Below are 13,335 nucleotides of genomic sequence, written 5' to 3'. Positions count from 1 at the left end.
TCTTGGCCAGGTCACAGTTGTAAATGAGAACTTGTTCTCAACTGGCTTACCTGGTTAAATAAAGGTGAAATAAAAAATAAAAAATAAGCCACGTACAAGGTTGTCCTGGAAGAAAACTTGCTTCCTTTTGCTCTGACATTGTTCCCCAACTCTGAGGATTGGTTTTTCCAGCAGGACAATGCACCATGCCACACAGCCAGGTCAATCAAGGTGTGGATGGAGGACCACCAGATCAAGACCATGTCATGGCCAGCCCAATCTCCAGACCTGAACCCCATTGAACATTTCTGGAATGTGATCAAGAGGAAGATGGATGGTCACAAGCCATCAAACAAAGCCGAGCTGCTTGAATTTTTGCGCCAGGAGTGGCATAAAGTCACCTAACATCAATGTGAAAGACTGGTGGAGAGCATGCCAAGACGCATGAAAGCTGTGATTGAAAATCAGGGTTATTCCACCAAATATTGATTTCTGAACTCTTCCTGAGTTAAAACATTACTATTCTGTTGTTTAAAAATGAACATGAACTTATTTTCTTTGCATTATTCGAGGTCTGACAACACTGCATATTTTTTGTTATTTTGACCAGTTGTCATTTTCTGCAAATAAATGCTCTAAATGACAATATTTTTATTTGGAATTTTGGAGAAATTTTGTCAGTAGATTATAGAATAAAACAAAAATGTTATTTTTACCTAAACACATACCTATAAATAGTAAAACCAGAGAAACTGATAATTTTGCAGTGGTCTCTTAATTTTTTCCGCAGCTGTAGGTCTAAAAAGTGCCTAAAATGGCCACTTTCATCATGATAAAAATAAAATAATAGTTTGTGCTACAAATATAAAAAGTATATCAAACATCTTTCTTCCCAGTGAAGTCTCTATGTGAGAATTGCCAGAACAATCTGATATACTAACAATATGTTCAGTCCATGCTGGCATGGAATCGCCCTTAAGCATCCCAGGAAAGTATTTTGTAGCCATCTGGTTATTTTCATACTAAATGTTACATATAAATCTGCTTCTCCACTGTCCCAGTGCAGTGTTATTAGACCGAGGAGTGTTCGTATTAAGTTCAGCCATACTCTTCTTGAAGTATGGCTGAAGTAGGGCGTATGTATGGTGTCAGAAATGAAGGCCATGGGAGTGATAACAGATTCTAGGCTCTTCACCATTTTGTCAGCTCAGCTTGCTGTTTGCATTATAACATTGTTGTCAAGCTGATGTTTAATTGATAGTCCCATCGAAATGCAAAAACACTATGGAGTGATATTAATGCCAACAGAATTCAATAATTTGAACTATACCATTGCATAGTAGTGTGACAATGGAGGCATTCTCGCAGCTGATTGGACAGAGTAGGTTATTAAAAACATTCCTTGGCATTCAGGGGTGACAGCTCCCTAGATCAGTGGTTCCCAACCTTTTTTCCTTAGAGTCCCCCCTACTTGTATCTAAGAAAAGTGATTCATTCCAAATCTTTATTGGCAAAAATGTACATCAATTATAGTTTTTCTTTCCTTTTCTCTTTGGTTTGCCCTGGTTATCTTTGTGTATAATCAACTGTAGGCCTATACACACACATTGTTACCAAAATAATAATAATGATTCATTATCAGGGTAATAAGTGATTAACAGCACCTATATAGCTCTGTCCTAGATCTCCCTCAGACCAATCCTATATAGCTCTGTCCTAGATCTCCCTCAGACCAATCCTATATAGCTCTGTCCTAGATCTCCCTCAGACCAATCCTATATAGCTCTGTCCTAGATCTCCCTCAGACCAATCCTATATAGCTCTGTCCTAGATCTCCCTCAGACCAATCCTATATAGCTCTGTCCTAGATCTCCCTCAGACCAATCCTATATGCTCTGTCCTAGATCTCCCTCAGACCAATCCTATATAGCTCTGTCCTAGATCTCCCTCAGACCAATCCTATATAGCTCTGTCCTAGATCTCCCTCAGACCAATCCTATATAGCTCTGTCCTAGATCTCCCTCAGACCAATCCTATATAGCTCTGTCCTAGATCTCCCTCAGACCAATCCTATATAGCTCTGTCCTAGATCTCCCTCAGACCAATCCTATATAGCTCTGTCCTAGATCTCCCTCAGACCAATCCTATATAGCTCTGTCCTAGATCTCCCTCAGACCAATCCTATATAGCTCTGTCCTAGATCTCCCTCAGACCAATCCTATATAGCTCTGTCCTAGATCTCCCTCAGACCAATCCTATATAGCTCTGTCCTAGATCTCCCTCAGACCAATCCTATATAGCTCTGTCCTAGATCTCCCTCAGACCAATCCTATATAGCTCTGTCCTAGATCTCCCTCAGACCAATCCTATATAGCTCTGTCCTAGATCTCCCTCAGACCAATCCTATATAGCTCTGTCCTAGATCTCCCTCAGACCAATCCTATATAGCTCTGTCCTAGATCTCCCTCAGACCAATCCTATATGCTCTGTCCTAGATCTCCCTCAGACCAATCCTATATAGCTCTGTCCTAGATCTCCCTCAGACCAATCCTATATAGCTCTGTCCTAGATCTCCCTCAGACCAATCCTATATAGCTCTGTCCTAGATCTCCCTCAGACCAATCCTATATAGCTCTGTCCTAGATCTCCCTCAGACCAATCCTATATAGCTCTGTCCTAGATCTCCCTCAGACCAATCCTATATAGCTCTGTCCTAGATCTCCCTCAGACCAATCCTATATAGCTCTGTCCTAGATCTCCCTCAGACCAATCCTATATAGCTCTGTCCTAGATCTCCCTCAGACCAATCCTATATAGCTCTGTCCTAGATCTCCCTCAGACCAATCCTATATAGCTCTGTCCTAGATCTCCCTCAGACCAATCCTATATAGCTCTGTCCTAGATCTCCCTCAGACCAATCCTATATAGCTCTGTCCTAGATCTCCCTCAGACCAATCCTATATAGCTCTGTCCTAGATCTCCCTCAGACCAATCCTATATAGCTCTGTCCTAGATCTCCCTCAGACCAATCCTATATAGCTCTGTCCTAGATCTCCCTCAGACCAATCCTATATAGCTCTGTCCTAGATCTCCCTCAGACCAATCCTATATAGCTCTGTCCTAGATCTCCCTCAGACCAATCCTATATAGCTCTGTCCTAGATCTCCCTCAGACCAATCCTATATAGCTCTGTCCTAGATCTCCCTCAGACCAATCCTATATAGCTCTGTCCTAGATCTCCCTCAGACCAATCCTATATAGCTCTGTCCTAGATCTCCCTCAGACCAATCCTATATAGCTCTGTCCTAGATCTCCCTCAGACCAATCCTATATAGCTCTGTCCTAGATCTCCCTAAGACCAATTAACTGCAACGGGGCCGTTTGTTGCATACACACATGCACATCATGTGAACATTGGTTTTGACACACTATAATGTATGTGTTATAAAAAATAAAAATAAGTAACAATTACAAACAGTATGTTACAATCAATAACTTGTTCCTTCCTTAAAAAACTAATGGCCACCTTGGGCTTGCATACCTCTGACCAGGGATGGGATGTCAGGTGTGATGCTAGTGACAGCCAGCCTAAAGTCCTGGTGGACATGGAGCCTGTTACGGCCTTTTGTTTTTATTGTTACAAGCGCGCTGAAGGCCGTCTCAGACAGGTACGTATTGCTGAATGGTAGAATAATAATTATATTATTATTATTATTATTATTATATTATTATTATTATTATTATTTATATTATTATTATATTATTATTATTGAATGGTAGAATAACCCTTGTAGCTGCGTGTTTGGCCAGTCTTTTTCCAACTCTGTACTCCAGTTTCCGCACAAAAGCGTTGAGAGTCTTTGCACTGCATGACGTTTGATTCAGGACCCTGCATCCGCTTGTTTGTCTCATTGTAGAGAGTGAATGTATTCGCTAGGTATGCCGTTTTGATCCAAAACGCATTAGTCAGCTGTTCGCACAGTGGTCGATTGTGATCTTGCAAGAATTCCTTTATTTTTTCCTGCAGTTACATAAAACGCACAAGCACTTGTCCACGTGACAACCAGCGTACCTCTGTGTGTAACAGCAGTGTTTGATGCGCTTCATCCTCACACAGCTGGGCAAACAGTCTTTTGTTAGTAGGGCGAGCCTTAATAAAGTTTACAACTTTAACAACAGTTGCCAGGGTGTTACTAAGGTCTTCCGAAAGTGTTTTACTGGCCAATGCTTGGCGATGTAGCATGCAGTGGAAAATTGCGCACCCCTGGGCTTTTTCCTTCAATCGGCTGTTAAATCCCTTGTTTTTGCCCATCAACGCTGCAGCCCCATCAGTGCAGCATGCAATAATATTCTCGTAGGGCAGATTGTTGGACGAGAGATATGAGTCCATAGCTATAAAAATATCTTGGCCTGTTGTTGTTGTGGCTAGATTGGTAGACATAAGAATGTCTTGTTTCAAGTCATCACCGTCAATATATTGCACATAAACGATGAGCATGGATTCGTCTGACACTGTTGTTGTTTCATCCAACTGAATGGCAAAGGGAACATTCCTAAGCTTCTTGTGCATCTGGTTTTGACAATCTCCAGCCATTTGATCAATTCTGTCTTTGACAGTGTTGTCAAAGAGTGGGACGGTTCTCACTTTATCCACCACCTGTGGGCCACACAGCCTCTCTACAATTTTCAGGCAGGCGGGTTTGATTAGTTGCTCTCCAATATTGTGCAGCTTTTTAACCTTGGCAATTAATAGCGAACACTCAAATGACGCCTCCGTGGCTCTATGTAAATCACTGCCTGCTCTTTCAAATGCTTTTCTGATGTCTGTGGACCTTTTTGATAGTGCCAACTGCTTCTTTCTCTCAAAAAAATCCTGACCATCACCAATAGTCTCCTGGTGTTTTGTTTCCTGGTGTCGTTGCATTTTGCTTGACTTCATGCTGTAACACTCACTGTAAGATCTAGCTATCAACTAGTTTCTAAGTCAACCACAACAGATTTGACTGTTCTGATATGACTAGGGTTGCAAAATGTAAACTTTTCCAAAATGTCCAGGTTATAATTTCCTGCTTATTACCTCGTAACTCCAGAAGTCTTCCAACCAGGATTTCTGAAAAATCTAGAAATGTTGGGAAAGTTACTGGAATTTTGCAACCCTAGATATGACTGATCTGGATGGGACCACATGATGGAGCTGGAAGCCTGTTTTTACAGCTGTTCATTGGCTGACCTCCAGTTCTCTATCTGTGTTTACACAGGCAACCAATTCTGATCCTTTACCAAATCATTGGCCAAAGACCAATTAGTGGCTCTCACCCTTGCCCTCACATAATGTACACAGTAGGTACTGACTGAATGCTGTGTGTGTGTGTGCGTGTGTGACTCAGTGCACCTAATAGTAGAGCTATCTCAAATCCAAGTCATCTATCTCCTCCTGTGACAGTAGTAGAATGCAGTTGCTCGGCGTCGGAGCCCTTATAAACGTTCCCCATTCATTCCCACTTAAGTGGTGAAAGCCTTTGATCAAGGCTAGGGTGCTAGGAGCTTTGCTGGGTGTTGACTCACCTCTAAGCCTGCCTCTAACAGACAGGCCTTTGTGCTTACAGGAGGCCATCGCTCACCTGACCACGTGTCCTCTCTCAGCTGAATACACAACGCTAACGTTTACTTAGTCAGCTAGCTCCTTTTTCCTGTTTTTCAAACCATGCATGGCGAACATCACCCCCTAAACCGGGCTGTCACTCAAAACGAAGGACGCTGAAGTCAATGGCGACGAGCTTTTTGATCTCATGAATGACTTCTAAGTAAATGGTGCTCTTTTCAAAGTGAACACAAAGCAAGTCCCGTCACAGACTAAGGCTAATGTCGTTAAAGCGTGACAAAATCCCTAGAGAGAAGCATTACTGTAACGTGTGGTGTAGCCCATTCCCAATGTCACAGAGGATACAGTACAATGAGGTTTAGACTGAGTGGCTTTGTTGAATTCTAGCCTTTGTGACCAATGACAGCATTGTGGTAATACATATATGTGTGTGTTGTGTGTTTTGTGATGTGAGTTATTCCATTGGTATCCTTTTTATTTCAATTAATTACTGGAGGCTTACTCATATAAGGCCATCACAGATTCCATCTGGCCCTACCTATAACCCTACCAAGAATCTCACATCAGACTGGGAGTAAATGGATAGTGCAAGATTTTGGCATTTACCCAGAGTCAGATTAACTCATTTGTAACCAATTTTATGTCTCTGTGTGCAGTTTGAAGGAAGTGAAAGGTAGTTTTGCAAGCCATTGCTAACTAGTGTTAGACTTCCAGTCATTGCGCTAACGCTAGTTGAAAATTGCACTAACGCTAGTTAGCAACTTCCTTCAAACTGCACACAGAGACATACAAATGGTATTCAATAGTTCATCTGACTCTGGGTACGTAGAAAAAGGGCTAAATTGCCAAAATCTCTCACTATCCCTTTAAAGTATCTAGTTCTGTCCTTGAGCTGTTCTTGTCTATTAATGTTCTGTATTATGTCATGTTTCATGTTTTGTGTGGACCCCAGAAAGAGTAGCTGCTGCTATTGCAACAGCTAATGGGGATCCTAATAAAATTCCAAATACCAAAGTTTGATTAAAGATGGCCAACTCCCTCTCTCTCCACCTGGCAGTTCCAGGCTTAATGGAGGCGCATGGCAGCGTAATGACTGTAAACCCCTGGCCTGCTCTAGCTCCACTTAACCTGTCCAGAGCCTGTCTCTCACCACTGCTGTATTACCCCTCGACCTCTCTGTCTGCTGGGCCTCTCTCTGTCTGTAGTCTTCCCCCTATGCAGCATTTGTCTGCAGATGGCGTCAGCTAGGGCTGCAATGATATGCACATTATGGTACAAGAGCACACACTCAACACAAGTCCAACACAAGTAAATACAAACACACACACACACACACACACACACACACACACCACATACACACAGCCCTAAAAATTGTCAAAGGCTCCAGCCACCCTAGTCATAGACTGTTCTCTCTGCTACCACACGGCAAGCAGTACTGGAGCGCCAAGTCTAGGTCCAAGAGGCTTCTAAACAGCTTCTACCCCCAAGCCATAAGACTCCTGAACATCTACCCAGACAATTTTCATTGCCCCCTCCCTTTTACGCTGCTGCTACTCTCTGTTTGTTATCTATGCATAGTCACTTTAATAACTCTACCTACATGTACATATTACCTAAATTACCTCGACTAACCGGTGCCCCCGCACATTGACTAGGTACCAGTACCCCCTGTATATAGCGTCGCTATTGTTATTTTTACTGCTGCTCTTTCATTATTTGTTACTTTTATTTCATATAGTATATTTTTTTGTGATTTTTTTTTTGGTATTCTTTCTTAAAACTGCATTGTTGGTTAAGGGCTTGTAAGTAAGCATTTCACTGTAAGGTCTACACCTGTTGTATTCGGCGCAAGTGACAAATAACATTTGATTTGATTTGATTTGAGACACACACACACACACAAACACACACACACACACACAAAGACGCTCAAGAAAGATTCATTCCTTTCTGAATTCTTTCCATTCTGTACTTGGCACTCCATTATTGAAGAGAGATAGCAGGAAACAGCTAGCTATATATCTGACTCATGAAGTGCTATATAGAACCTTAAAGGGTTCTTTGGCTGTCCCCATAGGATAACATTTTGAAGAACCCTTGTTAGATCCAGGTAGAACCCTTTTGGATCCAATTAGAACCATTTTGGGTTCCATGTAGAACCCTCAGTGGAAAGGGTTCTACCTGGAACCCAAAATGGTTTTACCTGGAACCAAAAAGGGTTCTCCTATGCGGAGAGCCAAAGAACCCTTTTGGAACCCTTTTTTCTAAGGGTGTAACTAGAGCTCTGCTTACGTCACTCAAACGTTCACACAAATCTTCCATAGACATCATTTGCATTATGTGACTGTGAAAGAGTGAGATATGCAAGAAGAAATCAGTAGTCATATAACCATGACAAAGGACTTTTTCTCTCTCTATCTATTGTAAAGATGTAATTCAGTTTTGTGCTGAATGTTTGTTGATAGCTGCTAATACTCTTAATACTGTATACTACTATGTCTTCAAAATGACCTTAAATGTTTTCACTTCATTCAACACAGTGAATCTCTACTCCTCACAGAAACGTTTTAAAGACCATGGCTGGTTGTTTCATTTCACAAACAGGTTTCATTCACCTCCATGTATGGCTTGCACCAATAGTCTGAGGAGTTCTCAAAAGCACTAGCACATCTAAGACCATGGGGCATTTTAAATAATGCCCTTTTGAGGCCTGAACTTTCTAAATCAGTCCCGGGAGAAAGGCTTCAGACTTTTAAACAGTCTAGTAGTCTAGTATTCAAGGGGTTATTGTTTTGCATTCCTTTATTTGCTAGCTACAGCCCGTTGGGTGAACAAATGTTGTGGTTAGCTTCCTCTGTGGCCAGCTTGTAACTGTGACTCATGTCCATGTCCGGAGGAGAGAGGCATGGTGGGGCTGGAGTTGGGTTTAGAGGGGCAAAAGGGAGTAGACTTTGATGATGACACACACACACGCACATGCACACACACACACACACACAAAGACACACACACACACAGACACAGACACACCCTCCACGCCATTGCATTGTCAGCAACTTATCAGTTTGTCAACTGTCTTTAGTCTGAAGGTCTGAGGGTTGAAGTCAGGTTATATGATCATGCTGTAACTGTACACAACAGTGTTTTACAGTATCATGCTACATTCTCCGTCAGAATGTTTCTGTCAGAAGTTCTCCAGTGATTGTTTGATATAGAAAGGGGCCTGTGGTTTCCTGTAGGCCTGTCCAAAGTAAACCTCATAATACTACTGTAATGGGATTAGTGGTGGAGGTTTGACTGACTGGGAAACCTGGCTCAACAGGAAGAGGTTAGGAAGTTACTGTAACACACTCACACACACACATGAGCAGGCACACACACACACAAACACACACACACACTGAGTTAGAATACCTAATAATGAGCTGCAGACCATACTATTTACCAAGAGAGTTTTCATCTATATTTTTCATAGCTGTCTATTTATCACCACAAACTGATGCTGGCTCTAAGACCGCACTCGACGAGTTGTATAGGGCCATAAGAAAACAAGAAAATGCACATCCAGAGATGGTGCTTCTCGTGGTCGGTGATTTTTATGCAGGGAAACTGAAATCCGTTTTACCTTATTTTTACCAGCATGTCACCTGTGCAACTGGAGGTGACAAAACCTTTGATCACCTTTACTCCATACACAGAAACACATACAAGGCTCTCCCTCGCCCTTCCTTTGGCAAATCTCACTATAACTCTATCCTCCTGATTCCTGCTTACAAGCAAAATCTTAAACAGCAAGTACCAGTGACACGCTCAATACAGATGTGGTTCGATGAAGCGTATGCTAAACTACAGGACTGTTTCGCTACCACAGACTGGAAATGTTCCAGGATTCATCCGATAACATTGAGGAGTTTACCACATCAGTCACCGGCTTCATTAATAAGTGCATCGACGATGTTGTCGTCCCCACAGTGAACGTACCTACATATTGTGATGAGGTGTGAATAACGGAGTCAGGCGCAGGGGGTAAAACACCGAAATCCAGAGTTTATTCAGTGTACATGAATAAAGCGCAGCAAGCGTCAAAACGAAACTAGCAGAAGGGAAAAATCCACCTTGGCTACATACAAGGAAAGAGTAGCTCAACTGAGCTACTCACTCTCACAATGAACAATCACTCACAGAGGGAACACTTATACACAGACTAATGAGGGAATGAGTACCAGGTGTGTGTGATTGACAAGACAAGACAAGACAAATGGAGTGATGATAAATGGAGCGGTAGTGGCTAGTAAGCCGGTGACGACGAACGCCGAAACCTGCCAGAGCAAGGAGGGGCAGCCTCAGCTGAATTCATGACACATATCCCAATCAGAAACCATTGATTACAGGCAACATCCGCACTGAGCTAAAAGCTAGAGCTGCCGCTTTTAAGGAACGGAACACTAATCCGGACGCTTATAGGAAATCCCGCTACGACCTCCGACGAACCTACTACGCCAGCTCTGACGCTCGTCGGATATAGCAGGGCTTGCAAACTAGCATGGATTACAAAGGGAAACCCAGCCACGAGCTGCCCAGTGACACGAGCCTGCCAGACGAGCTAAATGCTTTCTATTCTCGCTTAGAGGAAATGGAGGTCCGAGCGCGCCCCCTTCGACATCGATGGGGCTGTACTGGAGTGGATCGAGAGCTTCAAGTTCCTCGGTGTCCACATTACTAAGGAATTAACATACCTACACAGTCATGAAGAAGGCACACCAATGCCTCTTCCACCTCAGGAGGCTGAAAATATTTGTCATGGGCCCTCAGATCCTCAAAATGTTCTACAGCTGCACCACTGAGAGCATCTTGACTGGCTGCATCACCTCTTGGTATGGTAACTGCTTGGCATAGTGCTTAATCCACACTGTCTGCTATCTCACTCAAAAGGTCACATAGGAGATACTTTATAAAAGCACATTTCCCTCAGCGTCTGAGGTTGCTCCAGGACTCAATATGATCATTTATTTGAATTGCATAACCTAAGCGAGACGATTTAGCCGTTATGCGCACTTAATGAAATAGTGCGGAGACTGTATAACTGGGCTATACTGTATGTGCAGATGGTAACAATCTAGTCCCTGACAAAATAATGCAGTGCTCTGAGTGCAGGCCGCATTACACACTCCTCAAAACGCAATGACCCACTTAGAAAATGACCCCCGAGAGAGATTCTTAAGGAACGACTGATGACAAGTTGGATAGAAAACAGTCATGGATAAACACACACATGCATACAAAAACACCCACCCACACCCACCCACACACACACACACACACACACACACCCACACACACACACGATGCCATACACCCATATGGCAAATAAGCAACATGTGCATGCGGCGCTAGCAGCCAAACCTTTCATTATGCAATGCCCAGAAACTGCTCACAAACACCCTCTAGCTAACGAATCAGGGGGATTTGGAGTGTTAATTAATTGGTCATTTATTCTAGTGGTCTTTATTCTGGCACTGTCCAACAAAGGAATGTTTGTCCTTATCCCAAAAATGCTTATATTAGCCTACAATTACTCATAGTGATTATATCATGGTATTGCCCAGTAGATTGAGACATGCTGTATGCACACTGAAATGATTAATCTGTGACCTGAAGTGAGTCTGAGATACTTGTTGCTTTGATGGTGAAATCTTAGTCCAGGTGGTGTTTGTCCCATCAAGACCAGGGCACTATCACTCCACCAATGATGATGTCACACCTGGTTCCGTACAGTATGTTGGTCTTGCATCATGGGAACCTGCATCTGCCAAAGAGTGCTGTGTGATGTCTCCAGCTTCTCCCCCATTGGCTCGGTCCAGAAACATCTGTTGTGATGTCACTGGGTTGGCAAGGAGCTCCAGGTGACAGGACTATCTGAACTTTTTTTACATTTACATTTAAGTAATTTAGCAGACGCTCTTATCCAGAGCAACTTACAGTTAGTGAGTGCATACATTTTTCATACTGGCCCCCCATGGGAATCGAACCCACGACCCTGGCGTTGCAAGCGCCATGCTCTACCAACTGAGCTACATGGGCCTCTTTTCCATGACACCAGTAAAACATGCACTCAGCTCAAGGGTTAAGGTTTACTAGGGACACTGGCTTGAATAAGCCTGAGAGGTGATGGCCATTAAAGACTGTGAAAGCATGCCTATCTGTCTGTGTCTCTCTATGGGGAGCTAGCGCTAGCCTAGCGGTGTGGGTTAGCCTAGCGGTGTGGGCTAGCCTATCGGTGTGAGCTAGTCTAACGGTGTGGGTTAGCCTAGCGGTGTGGGTTAGCCTAACAGTGTTGGTTAGCCTATTGGTGTGGGTTAGCCTAGCAGTGTGGGCTAGCCTGGCAGTGTAAAGCCCATTTTACAGGAGCAGCCTGGGCCCAGCGTGTGTATTAGTCTACGCTAATGCCTTCCAGATGAACAGGTATTATCCTTCTATACAGTCTCACAAAACGGATGATTGTTCAACGGGTTCTCCCTCCTAACGAGGACCATGTGTGGTGGGGAGTGTGTGTGAGTGTATAGAGATGTGTGTGTCTGTGGGGAGTTGCTGAGGGGGGGATCATTGAGAGAGAGGGAGAGGGACTGGGATGGAAGGGGTGAAGTATGGTAATGCTTCCACGTTCTCATCCTCTTGGCAAATTAGGTGAAACTGTGGCAGATTTGTAATCCATTGAAGTGGAAGGTAATGGTTGGAAATAAAAGTACAAGCCAGATCACCTTCACAATGCAGAAAGAGATATGAGGGGACAGGGTTAGTCAGTGCAGTGCAGCACAGTTTGCGGACCAATTCATCATCAGTATTAATATTAATAATCATGAATTCATTATGAATAGACACGTAACTAACTCATCAGGTCTTTATATGAATTAATGTGCTATCCATGCACTATATGTGTCATATTCATGTGATTTAATACAGTATTTTATTGATTGTGTTTCAGAGCGGGGCTCCCAGGGCCAGCTAGACCTGACCGAGCTGATCGGCGTTCCTCTCCCCCCATCGGTTTCCTTCATCACGGGGTTCGAGGGCTACCCGGCCTACAGCTTCGGGCCCGACGCCAACGTGGGCCGCCTCACCAAGTCCTTCATCCCCGACCCCTTCTACCACGACTTTGCCATGACCGTCACCGCCAAGCCCACCACGCAGCGCGGTGGGGTCCTCTTCGCAATCACTGACGCCTACCAGCGGGTGGTGCACCTTGGGGTGGCGTTGAGCCCTGTGGAGGATGGGTCTCAGCGGGTGGTTCTCTACTACACCGACCCGGGTGTTGGGAGGACCCAGGAGGCGGCCAGCTTCAAGCTGGGTGACCTGACAGGGCGGTGGGCCCGCTTCACGCTGACTGTGCAGGGGGCGGAGGTGCGCCTCTACATGGACTGTGAGGAGTACCACCGTGTGGCCTTCCAGAGGAGCCCGGAGCCCCTCACCTTCGAGGCCAGCTCGGGCATCTTTGTGGGCAATGCTGGTGGCACAGGGCTGGACAGGTTTGTGGTGAGTTGACGGGTGGGGTTTTGTTTTTGTGGTGTTTTTGCAAGACTTTTTTGTGTTAGTGTGGAGGGGGGGTGGGGGGTTATTTTATATTGATTAGGCCTATAGTGTGTTAGTGTTAAGTGTCCTCTGCTTGGTTTTCATGCTCATGTGCATGGTTGCTGTGTGGCTGTTGGGCAATGCAAGCATGGCGCAAAGCATTTAGAGTGGCGCATTATGCATTT

The 13,335-nt window shown here is 44.0% G+C and overlaps 1 protein-coding gene across 3 annotated transcripts in view; it reads left to right on the top strand.

Annotated features, from left to right (window-relative positions):
* LOC121569135 (collagen alpha-1(XVIII) chain) overlaps window positions 1–13,335 on the top strand; it is a 109,247-nt gene that overhangs the window by 52,067 nt on the left and 43,845 nt on the right. For all 3 annotated transcript variants that reach the window (XM_041879799.1, XM_041879800.1, XM_041879798.2), the window contains exon 3: window positions 12,567–13,114. In XM_041879799.1, coding sequence (XP_041735733.1) covers window positions 12,567–13,114 — 548 coding nt within the window. The remainder of the gene's footprint in view (window positions 1–12,566; window positions 13,115–13,335) is intronic.

The sequence above is a fragment of the Coregonus clupeaformis genome, chromosome 7 (assembly GCF_020615455.1).
Source record: "Coregonus clupeaformis isolate EN_2021a chromosome 7, ASM2061545v1, whole genome shotgun sequence".
Lineage (NCBI taxonomy): Eukaryota > Metazoa > Chordata > Actinopteri > Salmoniformes > Salmonidae > Coregonus > Coregonus clupeaformis.
The sequence above is the reverse complement of the archived record's forward strand: the minus strand, read 5'-3'. Positions and strand labels throughout refer to the sequence as shown.